We start from the raw sequence: 20,546 nt of genomic DNA, 5'->3' as shown, positions 1-20,546 counted from the left end.
ACAGTCGCGACTATGCTTGTGTCGGTCTTTTGTCCCCATCAAAATCGACCATTTTTTCCCCTTGGAAAAAATGTTGCGGGCATCCAACATTTATATTATTATTGCTTACTTACCTTTATATTATTTGTTGAAAAATATTGAGTTTTAGACTGTCTATATTATTATAAGTTTTTCTTAGGAACCTCATAAGTAAATAACAATTTTATGAATTAACTAACTCTATGACCTATGGAACCTGGATTTTCAATGCCGCATTCACAAAAGCTCTCCATTGCCTTCTGTCCTTAGCCAAATGGACCCAGTTTCTACTTTGTATTCCTACTTCTACGAGATCCATCTTAACACTTTAGTGTAAAAACCGGTCTCTGAGACCAGCACCCCTACTTTCAGTATTAGGGTTGGTAACACTGATGCGCGCGAAAGAGCTGAAACTCGCAGTACCTTCCTGCCTCCTAGCGACCACTATCCGAAACATGTTTTCTGTCAGTTCGCTTTTGTGGTTTGTTTGCGTCGAGTGGATCTTTTAAAGTCTTCTGGTCTCACTGACCGGTCTTTACGTTTATGTTTTGGTGATACTGGTCAGTCATACCGGTCTTTATTGTAACTTTCTTATTTTTGTAAACCTCTTTTAGTATTTTAAAATAGTTTTCTGTTTATAAGAGTGATTGAGAAACTACAAACAATGGATAAAACATCAACCTTTAGAGGTCCGTGTAGAAGGTCTGGGAAGAGATCAAAAAGTGAAAACCGTGGAAAAGTAAGTGGAAGATCTACTGTTGTAAGCACAAGTGAAGCAGACTATATTCAGCGTATTCGAGATTTGTTTTTTCAAACAGACAATGACATATCCGACGATGATGACATTGTTGAAGAAAATGACTCAGATGTCGACCCAGATTACGTATTGCCTAGAAAACAGAAGTGGTGACGAAATGTTGCTTGAAGATGAACGAAAAGAAAATGAACAAAATTCTTGCCAACAACAGATTTTGAACTGAATGATGACATGAATTCCCTGCTTTTAGTCGGCACTTACTTTCTTCGTGAATAGGGTTTCCGTCTATTAGTGTTGATCCTAGATATTTGAAAGTATCCACTTTATCAAACGTATTATTTTATATACTAATACGTCTATAGTTTGCAATATACTCTATTACTATACAGACGAATTTCCATGTATTTAGTTTTCTCCGTATTTACTTGTATTTATAAATAAGAAAATACATAGGCCTAATTTAGATTATTTATGTATGTTAGCCACTTTATATAGTTTGAAATTACAGTACACTCTCGACCATCCAGTCTCTGTACTATCTGGCGTAGATAAAAGAAATTCCCTAATAAAATTAAAAATAATTGTTTTGAACGATCCACTCGACTTGTAATTCTTTCATAAAAATGAGGTTTCACTAAGGGGAAGGCTTCATCTATCAGACATTTTTTCACCAAGTAAAAAATTATAAGTTTTGACTCTTTTAGGCTTACCTTTTCACATATATGCATCAAAGAATTCGGCCTACCTTTTACGTTAGTTTTGTTTGAAAGTTGTGTATATAGGGTGCATATCATTTTATGTTTCCTGCAATTAGAGTTAATTAAGGCATTACAAATGTTATCTTAAAATGTGTACAATATTTTTATTCCTATGAACTTCCTTTTTCTGTAATTATTTTTTTTTACAATGTACATTAGCCTACACTACATAAGGAACACTTATAAAGCACTGACCTGTACTAAGAGGTCACACAATATGGTACCAAAACAAGTGTTTTAATGCTATGGATCGGGAAAGAAGTAAGTAATTATGTAAGTCCGGGCTAGCCTGCTTCTTTGATATCCAGCCTGCCCTTCGCCACATTAGGGCAGATAATCGGTAGTCTACTGTATATAAATATAACAAGTAGTAGAAATAAGTAATTATAGAACTGCGGGATATTCGGCTCCTTTCTTATCCGGGTTTCCCTTCCGCTACATAGGTCTGATAGTCGGGAGTCTACTGTATAGTCCAATGCATTTAGGCTTGAAACTGGACCAAAAAAAAAATAACAAAGCGAAACCACTTGGGTTAGGTTCAGTATGCTTTCCAGAATATATCTGGAAAATTCCCAGCTTATCCCACCTTGGGAAAATCCGCCATCTTGGATTCAATATGGCTACCAGACCGAAACATCGGCTTACATTTGAAAGACAATATCTACTCACGGAATTAAGCTAGAAACTTAGTTCTTGCGTCAGTTTCAAGATAATAGTATAGACTAACGAATTAAAGTTTGGATCGTTCTATGTATTGCATCAATATTGAAAAATGGCGGATATTACGTAAAAAATATGTTTTATTGTTATATAGTCAAAATCACTGTACGATTGTTAATTATCGTACACGTTAGCAATGCTAAACAGAGTCTGTAAACACAGCCCTTGGGCTTTATGCCCTCTCCCGGCAGTGAAGGGGTTAGAGATCTTTACGTAACATATTTATTATCATTATTATTTTTACTATGATAGTGTCAGTCATTGACCCATTTTTATTGGTCGAGCAAGGCGTTGAAAGGACGTGCAAGATTTTTTTGCAGCGCTGTAGTGTTTACCTTCGACCTTGACCCTCTGTTATCAGTCTTCAAGAGTATGAATCGCTGAGATCTAACTTGTTGAACTTTTGACGTGTTTCCCAAGGAATCTTCTCAGTCTCTCTCTCGCATGGTTTCCGTATATCTACATCCGTGAACCTGTTATATAATATTACGAGTATTTTTGCAATTTAGTAAAAGATGCCAGAAATAAACAGAGTGTAGTGGTGGTATAAAGTAAAAGGCCTCTAGCCAAATATAATGAAAAATAAAGAGAAAATATCTGAATATATTATCTGAAGTCTGATAATTTGTGTCATCACCAGATGTTTTTAATATTAATAATAGTCAGTACCTTTTTCTGAAGTAATAGGACGGTACGGAGAACCTGAACCTTACAGCTGAAATTTTAAACAATGCAATTTCTCTAACATTCTTTTAAAATTTAAAATAGATATGAAGTGCATTTTTCAAATCATAATCAATAGTTTGAAATACCCACTGGCGGTGGATTATGCCCATTACCCCAAACACTTGTTGTTTGGAAATTCTACGAAGTAAATTGACGTAAGCATTCTCGTAGCAAGTATATTACATGCGTTAGAGGATAGTCTTTGTCCATACTGTAACTAGCATCTTTACTGTACAATCTTGTTCAAAGAAACCTGTCCACCTAACTCTGTTTGAAAACACTGTATTTTAAACCATAGTTAGTTTAGATCAAACAAATGTTGATTTTTTAAATTAATTGAGACTTTTTGAAACCAAATCATTCAATTTTTTAATGTGAAATTGCAAAAATATGGCTTTTAAAACAAGGCGGCTGGTGGAGACTTTTTTGAACAAGACTCTACGTAGTACCATCGCTGTTAATAATACAAACATCTCTAGAATTGAGTTCGTCAAACAGCCAAAAAAGCTAAGCAAAAATTTAATTTGAAATAAAAAATATGCACAAGTAGCTCTTAAAAATTTACTTCATAATCTTTTACATCAAAAGATATAAAAATATATTTAACTTGTTCCACATTTTTACTGTCCTTTAGAATTATTTTAGTTGGCTTAAGGTACCGCTAAGGAAACAACGAACTGGACAAAAAAGACACTCACAACAATGGCTCTGTTTTGTGCGTTATTGTCGTCCGCGCGGAAAAACAACTCAGTTTCCAGGAAGCCACTGCACAACACTGCAGGACGCCATGAGCCAGGTCGGGTGAGTCCATTCTGCACGGGAGGGGGAATGAATGAAATCGGCCAAACGTAGGCTGAATAACCTCTGTGCACATGTTTCTAGGACATTTTAATTCTAATATTTCTTTAATATTTACTTACTAGGCGTAAAGGTGATAGTAATATCTCTTGTTTCTTCAAAATATACAGTGCAAAAACTTTCTCAGCAGAGGTTGACTTCTGCATTTTGGACCCTAGCCCCCCTCTGAAATGAAATTACGATAATTAATAGCTCAAAGACATTTCCATAAATAATTACAATAACTGTATTAATATTTTTAATAATAGCATAATTGAATCGCTGATTTGAGAAACGTCATAAGTCAATAATGTCAATAATACCATAAGTCCATAATTTGTGACGTTTCTCAACTCAACGACACTTGCAGCTCGATATTGCTTTTGATCCGCGAGTTTTTGCCCTTTGTCCACATTCGCCGTATTGACCAGTTATAGCATCATACGACTTGTAGCAATTCCAAACATACCTCATAATTCTGAAGTTTTTTTTTTTTTTTTTTTAAGAATATAGCTCTAAATATATTAGAAACTAGTGTTTGAGCATATTAAATAAATTAATCAACCTTTGCAAGATCTATAATGCAATTATATTGTATTAACTAGTAGCCACTACTTGTAAATCATCTAATATCACAAGTAAGATACTTCGTCTCGTCTTAACCTTGTTTAACACCGAAAACTTATAGAGAAATGGAATACAGAATAACTTTAACAGCAGAGGAAACAAGAACTCTAATGACAGAATAGCAAGCAAAATTACCCACTGTACTTTTTGTCTTTCATTTGATTTTTCTTAAAAAGGAACCAATATTACATGAAAATAACATTATTAGGTGAGTTAATCAGATCCTCTTCCAACTTAGTATATCTTGACCTTCTTAGTCAGTAACTAACTCTATGGCCTACGGAACTTGGAAGTTCAATGCTGTGTTCACAAAAACTCTCCATTGACTTCTGATCTTAGCCAACTCGATCCAGTTTCTACTTTGTATTCCTGTTTCTACGAGATCAATCTCAATGTTATCCTCTCATCTGCGCCTAGGCCTTCCTAATGGTCGTTTTCCGATTGGATTTCCAGTTGAAACTTTGAAAGTGTTTCTACTTTCTTCCATCCTGGCTACATGACCTACCCACCTAAGTCTCCTAGATTTGATGACCCTAACAAGATTTAATTAAACGGTATAAATTATGCAGTTCCTCTTATGAGTTTCTGTCATTCCCCATTCCTGTTTCTCTTGGGTCCAAATATTCATTTCAAAATCTTGTTCTCAAATATTTTCAGTCTACGTTTATTTCCCTTCATGGTAAGCGATCATGTTTCGCAACCATAAAGAATAACAGGCTTGCATATCGTTTATATATTTTAAGCTTCAAATTCCTCGACAGGATTCGCAACGACAAAAGATTTTGAACTGAATAGTAACACAAATTTCCTGCTTTCAGTCGAAATATTGGTCTCTTAATATTGATACTAGATATTAGGAAGTATATTTCTTAGTATTCTTGTGCATATTTTTATTTTTCGTATTCTGGGCTAAATATTTTAAATGTTTCAATTTAATCAAAATTTTGCAACAAAAAATTATTAACCATCCTCAGTTGAATTATCGTACCTGCTGAGAATTAGCATAATGTGGACATTGATATACTTAGTGCACGTATGAAATATATTCCTGTGTTATAGGATATCAAAGTTGGTGTTAGATGCTGTGCTTAGGTAAGTTATGCAATATTATTATTATTATTATTATTATTATTATTATTATTATTATTATTATTATTATTAATAATAATAATAATAATAATAATAATAATAATAATAATAATAATAATAATAATAATAATAATAATAATAATAATAATAATAATAATAATAATAATAGTTTCTCTAAAGTGTCAGATGGATTCGTTTGATCTTCATGGATTTTCACGTTCAAATTTCAAGATGTTACAACAGGGATTCGAGGTCGGGGCCTCGTGAGCCAATTCCGCGCGCTAGCCAGTAGATCAACGGTGTTTGAAGATGCTCGCTAGACGGCTGATATTAATGCTCTCTTATTTATCCTTTCTTGAAATTCTTTATTCAGCAACCCGCTAAATAAAGCTTCTTTTCTTCAAAAATCTTACTAAAGATACTGAAAAGCAACTTTTTATTGTTAAAATTTATCTGTATCAATATTTCTTAAGAGCTGTAGCAAAAATAGCTTGATGTGTCACATGTGTGACTATTATGTGTGTATATGTGTGAATCTGTGTTGAAATCATAACATTGACACCTGTTTACTCTGTAGAGAAAGTTCAAGGATGAAGCCACACGCGTTTCTTCTCTTCTGTCAAAGTATAGTATCTTTAGCTTTTGTATTTATTTCAGGAAGAACACCATATCAAGACTGTGGTAAGTTTTAAGACATGTTTTCGTACACTACCCACACGTTATTTGAACTCAAATGTGCAAATGATATTAATAGGAGGAAATTTAGCGTTAAATTTCTATTATTTCTACCTTCGCCATTAAATTCGTTAAATTCTGTCCCTACATTCTGTTTTCAGGTCATAAGAAAATGTAACTTGACAAAATGAAGAACAGTTTTCACTAATGTCATCACAATAATAATAATAATAATAATAATAATAATAATAATAATAATAATAATAATAATAATAATAATAATAATAATAATAATAATAATAATAATAATAATAAAGTATTGTCAATCCAATGTTGAAAATGAAATGAAATCTTTAAGTTCTCTCGGCTAGGCTAAAGGAGGCGGTGATGATGAGGAATGAAGGAAACGGTGGAATGAAGAAAGTGGAAGGAGACGGGAAAACCACGAGAAAACCCACGCACATGGTGATTTTTCCAACACAAAGTTCGTTTGGCGCGAGTTGGGATCGAATCAGGCACCCCTCACACTAGACATGAACGCTCTATCATTGACCCACCGCGGCCCTCAATATTCGATGTTGTATAGACTTTCTTACAGAAAGATTTGTCCGGTCATATGGGTAGCAAAAATCAAAATTTAAGGGTCTGTACTGGGACATTATTTTTCTAAAGAATGTGCCCTGAAAAGAGTGGCATGTAATTATAGTGTGTAAACTTAAAGAGAATCTAGAATAGTTTTTGGTTTGGATTGCCAAAGTGTATTATGACGTGCTATGATGAATAAACAATGTCACGTGTACGGGCGTCATGAATACTGTATTGTACGGGCGTCAAGTTTCTAAAGAGAGAAATTTGAGACGTGCTGATTTTGGAATTCGATTCCTGAAGTCTGATTTGCATATCCAACATTAACTAGAAAGAATAATTAATGCAATCACGGATTTGCCTAACATTGCATAAAAAAATGAATAACTGAGATTCAATTTAGAGGGGAATGGTGTTGAAAGGTGGTGACTCATCTGCCTATCCCACAAATAACAAAAAAATGAATGAGAGTTTGGAGAAGTTAAGTTGACGGGCTCGAACTTCAGATCTGCAAGTTTAAAGGTTACGAATAATTTCAAGTTTAGTGTTGATCGCAAGAGTCTTGGTCTTGCAGTTTTTGCATGAGTCTTGCATGCAAGGCCAAGACCAAGACCAAGACTAAGACCAGGAATCCCGACGCAAGACCAAGACCAAGACCATACCTGCAAGACCAAGACCAAGACCAAAAGTCTTACACAAGTACCGGCACTACTTGAATTTTTTTATATAATGTAAAAGGGAAGGAGATGGATTTCTTGGCTTCATTAAAAATGCAATCCGTGTTTATGCAATCCGTGTGAGTCGATCTACCCCTGTAGCTTATAGCAACTGTATGTTGTTTTCTGAATTGGCTGTTGGCGTTTTCTGTAGATATTACTCACTTTCAAGCCATACAGGTGTCATCTCACACCATGTGCTTCTTTTTGGTGGACAAACACCGTGTGCGTGGGTTTTCTCGGTATTTTTTCGTTTCCTCCAACTTTCTTCATTATACCATTTCAGTCATTACTCATCATCACTGTCTCTCTTAGCCTTGGTGCACAATCGTGGGACGTTAAGCTAGATACTTCATTTCATTTCAAAGCATATTAGTGGTGGTCTTCTTCAACACTAAAGAGAAATGTAGTATTAAACATCGGTAATTTCGTACACCATAGGTGTCGACTACATGGGTATGGCCTTAGTTCCGAGAGACAAGCATCCGTTGGAAATTTTCAATGTGTGCTCTTAAAAGTAATATCGAAATAACATTTTCATGACATTGACAAAAACTTAGTGCATGTAACCGCAAGTCTGATTTCATGGGCGGATGCTTATACATTGAATAATTGTTTATTAATATAACTTTTAGCCTCCTTAGGTATACGGCACATCGAGGATTGAACTATATAACATTATACTGCAACAATAAATGTATATTATAAAATTGAAAGTGACTATTTTTCTGACTCCTAATCTCTTGAATCAGCCAACCGATCTCGATCAAATTTTCCACATAGATGAGGTTTGAGCCTGGAAGTGTTTCACCATTTCACTTTGACAGTAAAATTTAGGGGAAGGAAAAGGGGAAGGGGTAAACGGCTCCTGAAATGGACGTGTTATCATCTGCATGATCTTCAAATACACTCTCAATAATTAGTCAAGTTTCTAGCCTCAGAAAGCCATTATCGCACTTCACATATCTTAACAACTGGTGTTTCATGGTTGAAAGAACTTTCTCTTTTTCCTGAAATCAGCCTTGCAACCTTCTGTCTTAAGATAAAAAATTTTAAATCTAAATATTTAACAGAATAAGGAGATATCACTAATAAATTTTATTTCGAGAGTACACTAAGTAATACGAAGTACATCGCACATAATCTTATTATTAACTTCCTAGTAATGATAGGAGACAAGACTTGAAACTTAAGGCTTTTATAAGATTCAGTAGTAGTAGTTAACTCTTGCGAGTGCCATCTTTCTGGACTATCTTCTCAAACGTGAATTAGTTTTATCAAAAACAGCTCAGGAGATTCTGCTTATATTTCATAAATAAATATTTAAATCCAATAACCCAAGAATAATGTGTAAAACAAATTCTTATATAAAAATATGCAGGAAAGGTAATTTCCTGTTAGGGCTGTTTTCTCTCTCTCTCTCTCTAATGCGGCATGCGATTTTATTGATACTTCCTTCAACTTGCAGAAATAACTCTATTTGGGATTGCAATACATCAAGTTTACGTGAGGTAAAAGGAGTAAATTCTACCCGATGTTGCACGTTTAAACATGCTCATATAAACTAATTTTCCAGTGAATCCTACCGAATAAATTATTCGATTTTATTAAAATATGTGTACAGTTATCTTCTTTATCGCATTCAAACAATCCTCACTTGTTGCGATTGAAAATAGTAGGGTAAACGGGAACAAACACCCCAGACTTTGGGATTTCCATATTTTAAATAATATAATAAGAAAATAATTTTCTGTGAAGACGTTTGCCAAAATTGCTAGATTTTGACATAATAAAGAGTATAGTTTGTTTATGGCTTAACAAACATCCCAATGCGTGTAGTTAAAATAGATCAAGACCCCCTTATTCTCCCGATATTCTGAAAGCAATTTCTGCGATAACTTTCGTGAAAAGTATTCGCTTTTGAACAACGTAATATATATATTGCTTGCGATTTAAATTAGTGAAGAATGGGGATAATCCTAGGTAGGTCATCCGTTGGCCCTTGAAAGTCGATTCAATGGTAACTTTCGTAAAAAGAAAAAAATGAAATATGTGCATTGTAATATATTATTTCTGATGCCTCAAATTTGCCACAATTTCCTTGAGTTGAGCCTTTTTTTCCTTTTTCCGCAGCGCGGCTATATGAGACTTGGAAGTACAGTTTAATGTCGAATCCTAACCACTATCATTCAATAATCTCCTGCCGGGAATCGAACCCGGGGCCTCGTCCACCTAAAGGGCGCGTGCTAGACATAGATCAGCTGGAAGGGCTTTCAATCTATAAACGTAGCCAGAACTTTTCGTATGGGTATGCACAAAGATAATTAATTCCTATTCTCCATCTTACTATAACGTTCATACATGCTCATTTGATCTAGCTTTAAGTGGATTTCGAAAACATAAAATGTTATTTTAAGGAATCACTCCGTCTCCTTTGGCCTAGCCGGCATAATGTGGGACGTTAAACTGAATGAATTATGACAAAGGGACGTATATTTCCCCTGCAATTTTTAACTTTTAAGTACGCCAATGTAGTGGTAATAATTTATACACTACCATTACACTGCCAGTCCTAAGCCTGGATAAAGTGTGAAGGGAAGCTGACTTTGCGGCTCGAGGTTGTAGCCTACTTAGTACAACCTACTAGTAGACAACATATAATCTATCGTGACATTTTATAAATATGGCATGTTATAAATTCATGTGGATATTCTAACCGGGTCTAGGAAAATTCGGTGTAGGAAATTTCGGTGTAGGAAAATTCGGTGTAAGAAAACTCGGCGTAGGAAAATTCGGTGTACAGATAATTCGGTGTACGGAAAACTCGGTGTGGGGAAATTTAGGTGTAAGGTAGATTCGGTGTAATACATATTGAATATTACCACTTACGATAATTTACGACACTTCACATTGTGAAAACGAAAACCATAAAATGTAACGAATAAAATGTTATTACCTATTTCAAGAAAAGCACATTTATTTTTTTGCCTTGAGTCCAATATCTCTTGCATGTCTTTTGCGGGATATTACTATAAACTACTTTCATCACAGAATGAAGCTGAGATTTTTTGTCAGAAATCAAACAATTACAACTATAAGTTCAGGGAATAGTTAAGGAACAACTAAAAACACCTTTCCTATAGTACATCATAGAATAGATACAAGGTGATTCTTTTAAAACTCACCGATTTCATTTGGGTCTAGAATTTCTAACAGAAGTCCGATTTTCATGCGGTTTGTGGCAAATGATTAAGGAATGTTGGGAGATTTATGGAAATATGTTTACTGGTTTAAATACATTTGGGGAAATATCGGCCACGCCTCTAGAAAAACAGCAAATATTCGCCACTGTACCGAATTGGAATTAGGTGAGGTGCGGTGTGGAGATATGTTTCTTTGTTAGATGGCAACCTAGCGACGGTCAATAAGAAACAGGAAACTGGGCCGTTGTATTGAGAATTATTCTGTGCTACTATATCAATATTATCAGGATACAGTTACAATAATGTACTTTTTGGAGCAACGTGTTTTTGTCGTTAAAAAGTTTTTGGAGAACGGGATCTATTGTTGCTACGCATAGGGCATTTACACGCAACTTTGCCTCACGTTCTGCCCCAGACAGGAACATAATATGGTCGTTAGTGAATAAATTGCAGGAAATAGGATCGCTTCTGAGTAAGACAGGGAAGCATCGTACCCCGCTGGCGGATGTTGTGGAAGATGTCAGTTCAACCGGCTATCCAACATGTGATTCATGTGTGTTGCCACTAACACTTAATTTGTATTCTCACTATTTGTATTCTCACTAACACTTAATTTGTATTCTTCAATTTCGCTTCAAATATCCAATATCTCATTCGTACTATAACGTACAATGGCGAATATTTGCTGTTTTTCTTGCGGCCTGCTCGATATTACCCCGGATGAATTTAAACGAGTAAACATAGTCCCATAAATCTCCCATTCTTCTTTGATGATTTGCAACAAACCGCATGAAAATTGGACTTCAGTTAGAAATTCTAGAGCCAAATGAAATCCGTGAGTTTTGAAAGAGTCACTCTGTATATACATATGTAAGATGCAAATAAATAAAATCGTTAGAACTGTTTTTTAAAAAAATCTTCAATTTTCAACTTTACTCCTCCAGTAACCTACCTCTATTTTTGGAAGTCAAAAATTCTAGAACAGCATAAAAGCTTGAGTTTCAAATTAAATGCTGGTTCATTGAATGCAGTGGCCTTTATGCTTTGTTAAATCATAAGGGCGGACATCGAAAAACTAATTTCTCGTCATGTACGAGTCATGAAATATTAAAATCCGTCGAAATCTAGAATTCAAATTATTTCACATTTTTTTAAATTTGTTATAGTAGACAGTAAAATTACGTTCTACACAAAGTTTGAACTTAAAGCTAATACGCTCATTTATCTTCAAAGTTGAGTTTTTAATAAATCCTACGGTCTACTACAACGAACCTTTCTTTACACCAAACATTCCCCACACCGAGTTTTCCGTACACCGAATTTTCTGTACACCGAATTTTCCTACACCGAGTTTTCTTACACCGAATTTTCCTACACCGAAATTTCCTACACCGAATTTTCCTGTTCCCATTCTAACCAGCAGTATTTTGCCTAGGATGTGCTAACAAACTGAATAATCTCTTGAAGAAACATCCAAATTTAAGGCGCCAACACCTGGAAATCCCCCAAAAAAGAGTTTTAAAATGTTAAATTACACTCAAATATTAATCTAGCAAAGAGTAGAAAATATTTTTCCTACTACTACTTCTATTATTATTATTATTATTATTATTATTATTATTATTATTATTATTATTATTATTATTATTATTATTATTATTGGCATCGCCGATTTTCTTCTGACACGGTTTCTTTTAGTTTAATGTTCCATGATTATGCTTTGAGACAGTGGCATAGAGAGGGAGGCTCACCCAGCTCGACCCCCCCCCCTCCCCTTAGTGCCGTAATATCGAATATGATTTTGTATTCATATTTGTGATTCCGATGTTTTGACTTTTTTTAAATATAACTTATCATCACAAAATGTATTTTAAAGTCAAGTTCAAAAGAATAACTTCTTCATTCTTGATTGATTTTAAACTCAGGGAAGTTGTGGCAAATTTGAGGCATCAGAAATAATATATTACAATGCACATATTTCATTTTTTTCTTTTTACGAAAGTTACCATTGAATCGACTTTCAAGGGCCAACGGATGACCTACCTAGGATCCCCATTCTTCACTAATTTAAATCGCAAGCAATATATATATTACGTTGTTCAAAAGCGAATACTTTTCACGAAAGTTATCGCAGAAATTGCTTTCAGAGTATCGGGAGAATAAGGGGGTCTTGATCTATTTAAACTACATGCATTGGGATGTTTGTTAAGCCATAAACAAACTATACTCTTTATTATGTCAAAATCTAGCAATTTTGGCGAACGTCTTCACAGAAAATTATTTTCTTATTATATTATTTAAAATATGGAAATCCCAAAGTCTGGGGTGTTTGTTCCCGTTTACTCTACTATTTTCAATCGCAACAAGTGAGGATTGTTTGAATGCGATAAAGAAGATAACTGTACACACATTTTAATAAAATCGAATAATTTATTCGGTAGGATTCACTGGAAAATTATTTTGTATGAGCATGTTTAAACGTGCAACATCGGGTAGAATTTACTCCTTTTACCTCACGTAAACTTGATGTATTGCAATCCCAAATAGAGTTATTTCTGCAAGTTGAAGGAAGTATCAATAAAATCGCATGCCGTATTAGAGAGAGAGAGAAAACAGCCCTAACAGGAAATTACCTTTCCTGCATATTTTTATATAAGAATTTGTTTTACACATTATTCTTGGGTTATTGGATTTAAATATTTATTTATGAAATATAAGCAGAATCTCCTGAGCTGTTTTTGATAAAACTAATTCACGTTTGAGAAGATAGTCCAGAAAGATGGCACTCGCAAGAGTTAACTACTACTACTGAATCTTATAAAAGCCTTAAGTTTCAAGTCTTGTCTCCTATCATTACTAGGAAGTTAATAATAAGATTATGTGCGATGTACTTCGTATTACTTAGTGTACTCTCGAAATAAAATTTATTAGTGATATCTCCTTATTCTGTTAAATATTTAGATTTAAAATTTTTTATCTTAAGACAGAAGGTTGCAAGGCTGATTTCAGGAAAAAGAGAAAGTTCTTTCAGCCATGAAACACCAGTTGTTAAGAGATGTGAAGTGCGATAATGGCTTTCTGAGGCTAGAAACCTGACTAATTATTGAGAGTGTATTTGAAGATCATGCAGATGATAACACGTCCCGTTCAGGAGCCGTTTACCCAGGGGAAGTTATAAAATAATAAATAAAACTTAATAACTCTTGAACCAAACGACCAATCTCGATTAAATTTTTAACATAGATGAGGTTCGAGCCTGGAATGTTATCTGTACGTTCTCTTTGATGCAGCAATGTAGGGGAGGATGAGATGTATAAAAATCAATAAAAATAAAAATAAAAATGACTAAGTTTGTGACTTAATAACTCTTAAATCGATCTCAATCAAATTTTAACATGTATGAGGTTTGGTCCTGGAAAGTTTTTTTTCGAGTTTGTTTCACTTTAGGGTAGAACCTAGGAGAGGAGGAAGGGAGGGGATATATATATATATATATATATATATATATGTATATATATATATATATATGTTAATAATAAGATAATAATAAGATATATGTGTGTGTGTGTGTGTGTGTGTGTGTGTGTGTGTGTGTGTGTGTGTGTGTGTGTGTTGTGTGTGTGTTTGTGTAAGAAATTAAAAATATAAGTGCTGTCTTTGTGACTCCATCACTCTTGAACCAGCCAATCGATCGCAATCAAATTTTCAACATAGATAAGGTTCTGACTGGGGGTGTTTTTTTACCAAATCAATTTGAAGGTAGGAGGTGGGGATGGAAAATGTACAAAAATAAATAAAATTTAATAACTCTTGAACCACCCGACCGAACTCGATCTCATTTTCAACATAGATGAGGATCGTATCTGAGGTGGTTTTTGTCATGTCACTTTGACGTGAGGGAAGGGGAAAGGGAAAGATATTTAAAAATGATCGATATTAAAATGGAGTCTATAGTTTTAGGGGTCGCTGAGATAAATAGTGACACATCCGATGCTATTTAAATTCAAGTTCATATAAAAACGATCGAAAATGACAAATATTATTGTCGAATCTATAGTTTTCCAGTTTGCTGAGTTGAATATTAACACTTCCGATACCGTTTACGACCAAATTCAGCCTTGTAACTTGGGGAGAGGGAGGTACAAAATAATGATCAAAAATGACCAAATATTAGTGTTGAATCCATAGTTTTCGGCATCGCTAAGGTGAACAGTGATACTTCCGATCCCGTTTAAATGTAAATTCAGCACCGCAACTTGGAGGAGGAACAAGATATATCAAGTTATCAAAAATTACCATTATCGATGTCGAACTCATGGTTTTCGAGGTCATTGAGATGAACAATGACACTTCCGATGCCGTGCTTCCAACATGGGGGTGAAGAAGATATGTAAGTTTATTGAAAATGACCGATATTAGTGCCGAATCCTTAGTTTTTGGGGTCTCTGAGACGAACAGTGACACTTCTGATGCCGTTTAAATTCAAATTCAGCCCCTCAACTTGGGGAGGAGGAGGAGAGAGAAATATAAAAATAATCGAAAATGACCGATATCAGAGAGCGCTTTACTAATAGTAAAAAGTTTGATGCCGTTATTTTGTATTTCCAATACAGGTCAAAAGTATTTATATAGATTAAATTTACACAAAAGACATAGACAGTTGAATCGTTTTCAGTTTTCACTTAAATTATTCTAAAATATTAAGAAGTTTGATTATAATAATTATTATTTTAATTTTCTCTCTCTTTTTTAGTCAATATTGCTAAATATATCATCATCTTCATTATAGCTATTCTGCCATTATTGGCAGGTTATATGTTGCAACTGAGAAGCTTCGACGTTCGGTGGTCCTCAGCTAGTCTTTTCGTCTTGACGTAGCAACTTTCTGTTTTAATACCTTCCTTCAACTAGTGTCCTTCGCTTTCTCCCTCTCTTCCCCTCCACAATACCCTCCAGCACGTGCCTCATAATACAGTTCCTCCTCAGCAAATATCCTAACCAGTTCCTCTTTCTGCTCTTAACAATATCAATAATTCTTTTTTTTTTTCCTACTGCTAATTATTTTAACACCTTCTCATTCGTTGTCCGTTCAACACAGCTAATTCTCTCCTTTTTTTCTCCATGCACATGTATTGAAAGCCTGCAATTTTTCATCACTTTCGCATAACATCAATGTTTCTGCCCCATAGAGTACATATTGGTATCAGTAAAACGAAATCTCAATATTTAATTGGAAGTTTGATTAATATAAGGATTAGCTAATCGTGGTTGAAAAGAAAAATCTGACGCCTTTAGAGTGTAAAAATTATTTTGCAATACATGGTATTTCAATAATCTGTGCCGTCTTGATTTTCTTTCGTGCGTCTCAGGGGTAGCCTCCACAGTTCGGGAACCAGTGGAGTGTTGGATCTGTTAAAATAAAAAATATAAACAGATTACGAAACGTTGTGGTTTATCTTATAAGTAGTGAAGCGTGGGCACATTTAAAAAAATGAAGGCCATCACTTATGTTGTACACTATCATCATACTTACACAAAGGTAAACTATATTACATTTAGAAACATACATTGTATTTCCGTTATTATTGGCGCATTGTAGAGTTGTTTTCCCTTATATCCAGAGTAAAATTTACCTATAAAAAACATAAGACTTCTTAAATGCAAGACTTGCAAGACTCTTGCAAGCAAGACCAAGACTAAGACCAAGATTGGGTGTGCAAGACCAACCAAGGGTTGCAGTGCAAGACCAAGACCAAGACTAAGACCAGGACCACCCCGGTCTTGGTCTTGGTCTTGCATTTGCTCATTACTATTCAAGTTAAAGGAAAAATAAAATTAATACCGAGATCTAAAAAGTATTATGAATTAAATTTAATCGATCCTGTTTTCCCCATAACGGTGTCTCCAAGGCGCTGGGAAAGCAGGTGCGTAATTAATTATTAAATGTATCCACCTATTATATTGTTGAATCTCACAAGCTGCAAAGGCTGAAAGAAAGATTTTTTGCTACTGGAGTTTTCCTTCAGGTTGACTACACTGACCTTCACTTTTTACACCAAAGTTATTGCATAAAGCGGAAATTATTTAAAAGCAGAAAAAAAATAAATCATATAAAATAAACTTGAAAGCTAAAAAGGTATGAGTTAATTCGAAAAGAGGTTTCTGATGGTCAAAGTAACGTACTTTGATTTAAAATAGAGTAACTTGACGTAACTTTTTTTTAAATTTTAGGCATGCAAATCTAGGTTAAAGAAACTTGTATATTTTAGAAATGATACCACAGAAATGCTTTTGTCCTAACGTTAATAGATTTTTTAAATAAATATAACGAGAACTAAGATTTTTTTTACAACAATTACATACAAAGGAGATGATATTAGTGAATCGAATTTGTCGAGAATGAATCAGATTTTTCTACTGTTTTGACAAAGTGATCTGGTTACTCTTAACACATTTTTTTAAACTGAAGAATGCAATGTTTAAGTTATTCAATTTTACAGAAAAATGGCAACAACCTTATACTGCTTAATGCATTGACAACATTCGAAATTTTATAATTACTGTTAAAGTTGCTTTACAAAAGATAATTTCTATCAAACCGAATATTAATCAGGAACCTGATTTGTTATATTATTGTTTGTTTTCCCCGTAGACTGAACAGTTATTATGTAAGCCACTTATAATTAACACCTTTCTAAACAAGAAAAGAAAATGAAATAGGTCAAATGATCGGATTGATGAATGAAAGAAATAATAGTTTTGTTTGCTTGCAAGACTTATGTATGAAATATGTTAAGTGAGAAGAGATAGACTATTTTGAGAAAAATTAATGCACTTGTCTTTAATGAGTTCTTGTGAGTATATGCAATTCTTAATATTAAAAGATTCAGGACTTCTTTTACACAAGCAATACACAACTTTATACACATACTATATAAAAAGGTAATGAAATGAAAATTATCACACAAAGCTATCTACACAAATATATTATACTCAAATATATAATGCACAAACAATAAACTACTACTATTGGCCAATTAATTAGAAATACTGTCGACATTTTTGATTTTCTAAATGATTCCTTTTACAAAAAAAAAAAAATGTTTCTCCATAGCTATGGATCCTATCTGTGCTCATTGCTCAGATATGTACCTCCGAAAATGATTTTTACTTGATTGTCGAAAATTCTTTACATTATTTACGGAATTCTTAATACGTCCTCTGATAAGAAGATATACACTTATTTGTCGCCAACTTGCTTTAAATAGTACGACTTTGAAAATTCCTTAGTAATAGTTACTTTTGATAATACTACTTGACGATTTACAATAAAACGATATTAACCTTGCTTGACGCTTTAGTACAAATTTCCTTAACACAACATACACAAAAATTAAAATTTGAATAACTAATATTTTTAAGCTAGATTACGATTTTATCAAGACAGAAATTATAATATATATGCAGACATCTTACACGCAGTCTATGTTCAAGAAAAATTACTCACACTTGATATTAATAAATATTCAGTTGGACATTAGTGATTGTGATTACACCTTCAAAGTTTTAATTTTAACAAATGACAATTTTAAATAAATGCACGATTAAATATTGGATATATAGAGCTATGCAGATTTCACCAGTAAAATAATCAAAACTTCCTTGTAATAATTCAAGAATTAAATTAATAATTCATAAACCAATAAATTAATTTTAGTTACGTAAAACAGTTATTAGGTTGGTTCTCTATATCCTTAAAAAAAATAGTGTTCTTAAAATCTACGGATAGTCCCGTGTTGACAAGCAATGTCCCGAAGTTTGTAATTTTAAAAAAATGGAGGTATGTAGAAGATCACGAATCCCGAAAATCTTGGCCTCTGTCTTTCCTCAATAAATAAAATAATAGAACTGTTCATCCTACCTTATGCAGACTTTCCTCCTCCACTTATATTTCCACACGTTTATGTAAAAAGTGCACTTTACTTTCCTGAGTGCCGCAGTGGTTCCTAGTGTCCATTTCCAAATCTTGCGGTAGCGTCTTCCGCCAGTTTCCTGGGTTCCAATCCCGGAGAAGAAGTCCTCGTCTGCTTGGAGCGCCTATCTCTTCTTACGGTATGGTATCTGTCTTGGTTGACGAGTCTCGAACTCGTGTCTATGTCCCTCTCGATTTCCGTGGTGTCGGGATGCGGCGATAGGTACCGGTAAACTTCCATCTCTTTATACAGTTGCGTGTAAATTGCCATTGAAAATAACACGGTTTCTATCAAGCACGACAGCACAACCCCTTTTGCATAATCCGTTTTTACTTAGTGCGTAATGCTAATGTTTTCAGATGCAAGCATCTGACAGTCACACAAAATCACAGATAACTAATAATAAAATGACCGTAGTAGCTCATAAGATATTAAAAAAAAATACTAGCGGAAAATTAATAGTCGACCGTAGTAGTGGAGAAAGTGTGGGCACTAAGCCGGCAGCTAATGAGGTGTTAGCCTGCCATTATTATCTTATTAAAAACACTTTTAAAAAATTGTGTCTATGCACGAATAGAAAGAATATGTATCAGTATAGTGTGGTGTCTTAGAGATGTTCTCTGTACGAACGACGATCTTGGAGTGTTTTTCTTCTGTTGACGCGTTCTTAGAAGTTTTCTTTAAAAAAAATAAACGTTTCTTTCTTCTCTTTGTCAAATTTGAATTTTTGGTTCTGATTCGCTGTCGTGGGTCCGTGACACCATTTTCCAAAAAATCGGTTGATGGCGTAGCTTGGCTTTCTAGTGTCGTTTCTTACTAGTACGTGATTTTGCTAAAGTTCATATGCACTCGCGAAGATGCAAGATAAAAATTTTTGGTTCCTGGTTGTCTGCTGCGTGCGTTTAACAAGATTCCGTTTCTTATGTACTATGCCACTCACTAACAATGCCGACATGACCTTCTTTATCTAACTTATAACATAAAATGTCCAAAATACGTTCCGTGAGTAGTATATAAAAGGAACCTGAAACAAATAAATGACAACGCGTTATACGAAGACACAAATCTCGTGCCGTGGTACTTAGTTTACTGTGCTCCCACTCTGGATCAAAAAGTAACACTTTTTAATAGTTTTGTGCAGCAATTATATAATAAGCATGCCACTTTGAGAAGGAAAAGAGTGCGTAGACCCCCCAATCCTTGGATTAACGATGATATACTCGCGCTCATGGCTCTTCGAGACTCTGCTCACAGACGTTACAGAGCGGCTTTAAAACAAAAATCAAATATCTCATTAATGCAGGAAGAATATAGAAAATTACGAAACCGTTGTAATCAAGAAGTTCGTAAGGCGAAAATCGAATTTGCTAGAAGTCTCCTGAGCCATACGACCCAACCACGAGAGCTATGGCAAAAACTGAAGTTCCTTGGTATTGGTGTCAAAGCCAAAATCGATAAACTTCCAGAACTTCATATAGACACCATAAATGAGCAGCTATGTTATACACCAGATATCACACCAGATAAAATCAATACTTTGAAGAATATTTAAAAAACGAGCCCTGTAAAAAATATATTTAACCTTCACCTCGTCACTGCTCCGGAAGTCATGAAGGCAATAAACTAAATCAAATCACCTGCTTCAGGAGCTGACGACTTGCCAATCATTCTTATTAAAAAAAATATTACCGTTCATTGTAGATGTCATTGTGCATATTTTTAATAGTTCCATCATAACCGGAGAATTTCCATCAATTTGGAAACTCTCTTACGTTCGCCCATTGCCTAAAACCAAAAATCCAACAAAAGCGGAAGATCTTCGCCCTATTAGTATACTCCCTGCACTCTCCAAAGCAATAGAG

At 34.3% G+C, this 20,546-nt stretch overlaps 1 protein-coding gene across 1 annotated transcript in view; it reads left to right on the top strand.

Annotated features, from left to right (window-relative positions):
- Window positions 1-682: 682 nt before the first annotated feature.
- The window catches only part of LOC145665138 (NPC intracellular cholesterol transporter 2-like), a 35,991-nt gene continuing 16,127 nt past the window's right edge, over window positions 683-20,546 (top strand). The window contains exons 1-3 of the mRNA XM_081732417.1: window positions 683-924; window positions 5,503-5,535; window positions 6,110-6,213. Of these exons, the coding sequence (XP_081588543.1) occupies window positions 683-924; window positions 5,503-5,535; window positions 6,110-6,213 (379 nt within the window). The remainder of the gene's footprint in view (window positions 925-5,502; window positions 5,536-6,109; window positions 6,214-20,546) is intronic.

This window comes from Thermobia domestica, chromosome 11 (genome assembly GCF_964235325.1).
Source record: "Thermobia domestica chromosome 11, izTheDome1.hap1.1, whole genome shotgun sequence".
Classification (NCBI taxonomy): Eukaryota; Metazoa; Arthropoda; class Insecta; order Zygentoma; family Lepismatidae; genus Thermobia; species Thermobia domestica.
The sequence above is the reverse complement of the archived record's forward strand: the minus strand, read 5'-3'. Positions and strand labels throughout refer to the sequence as shown.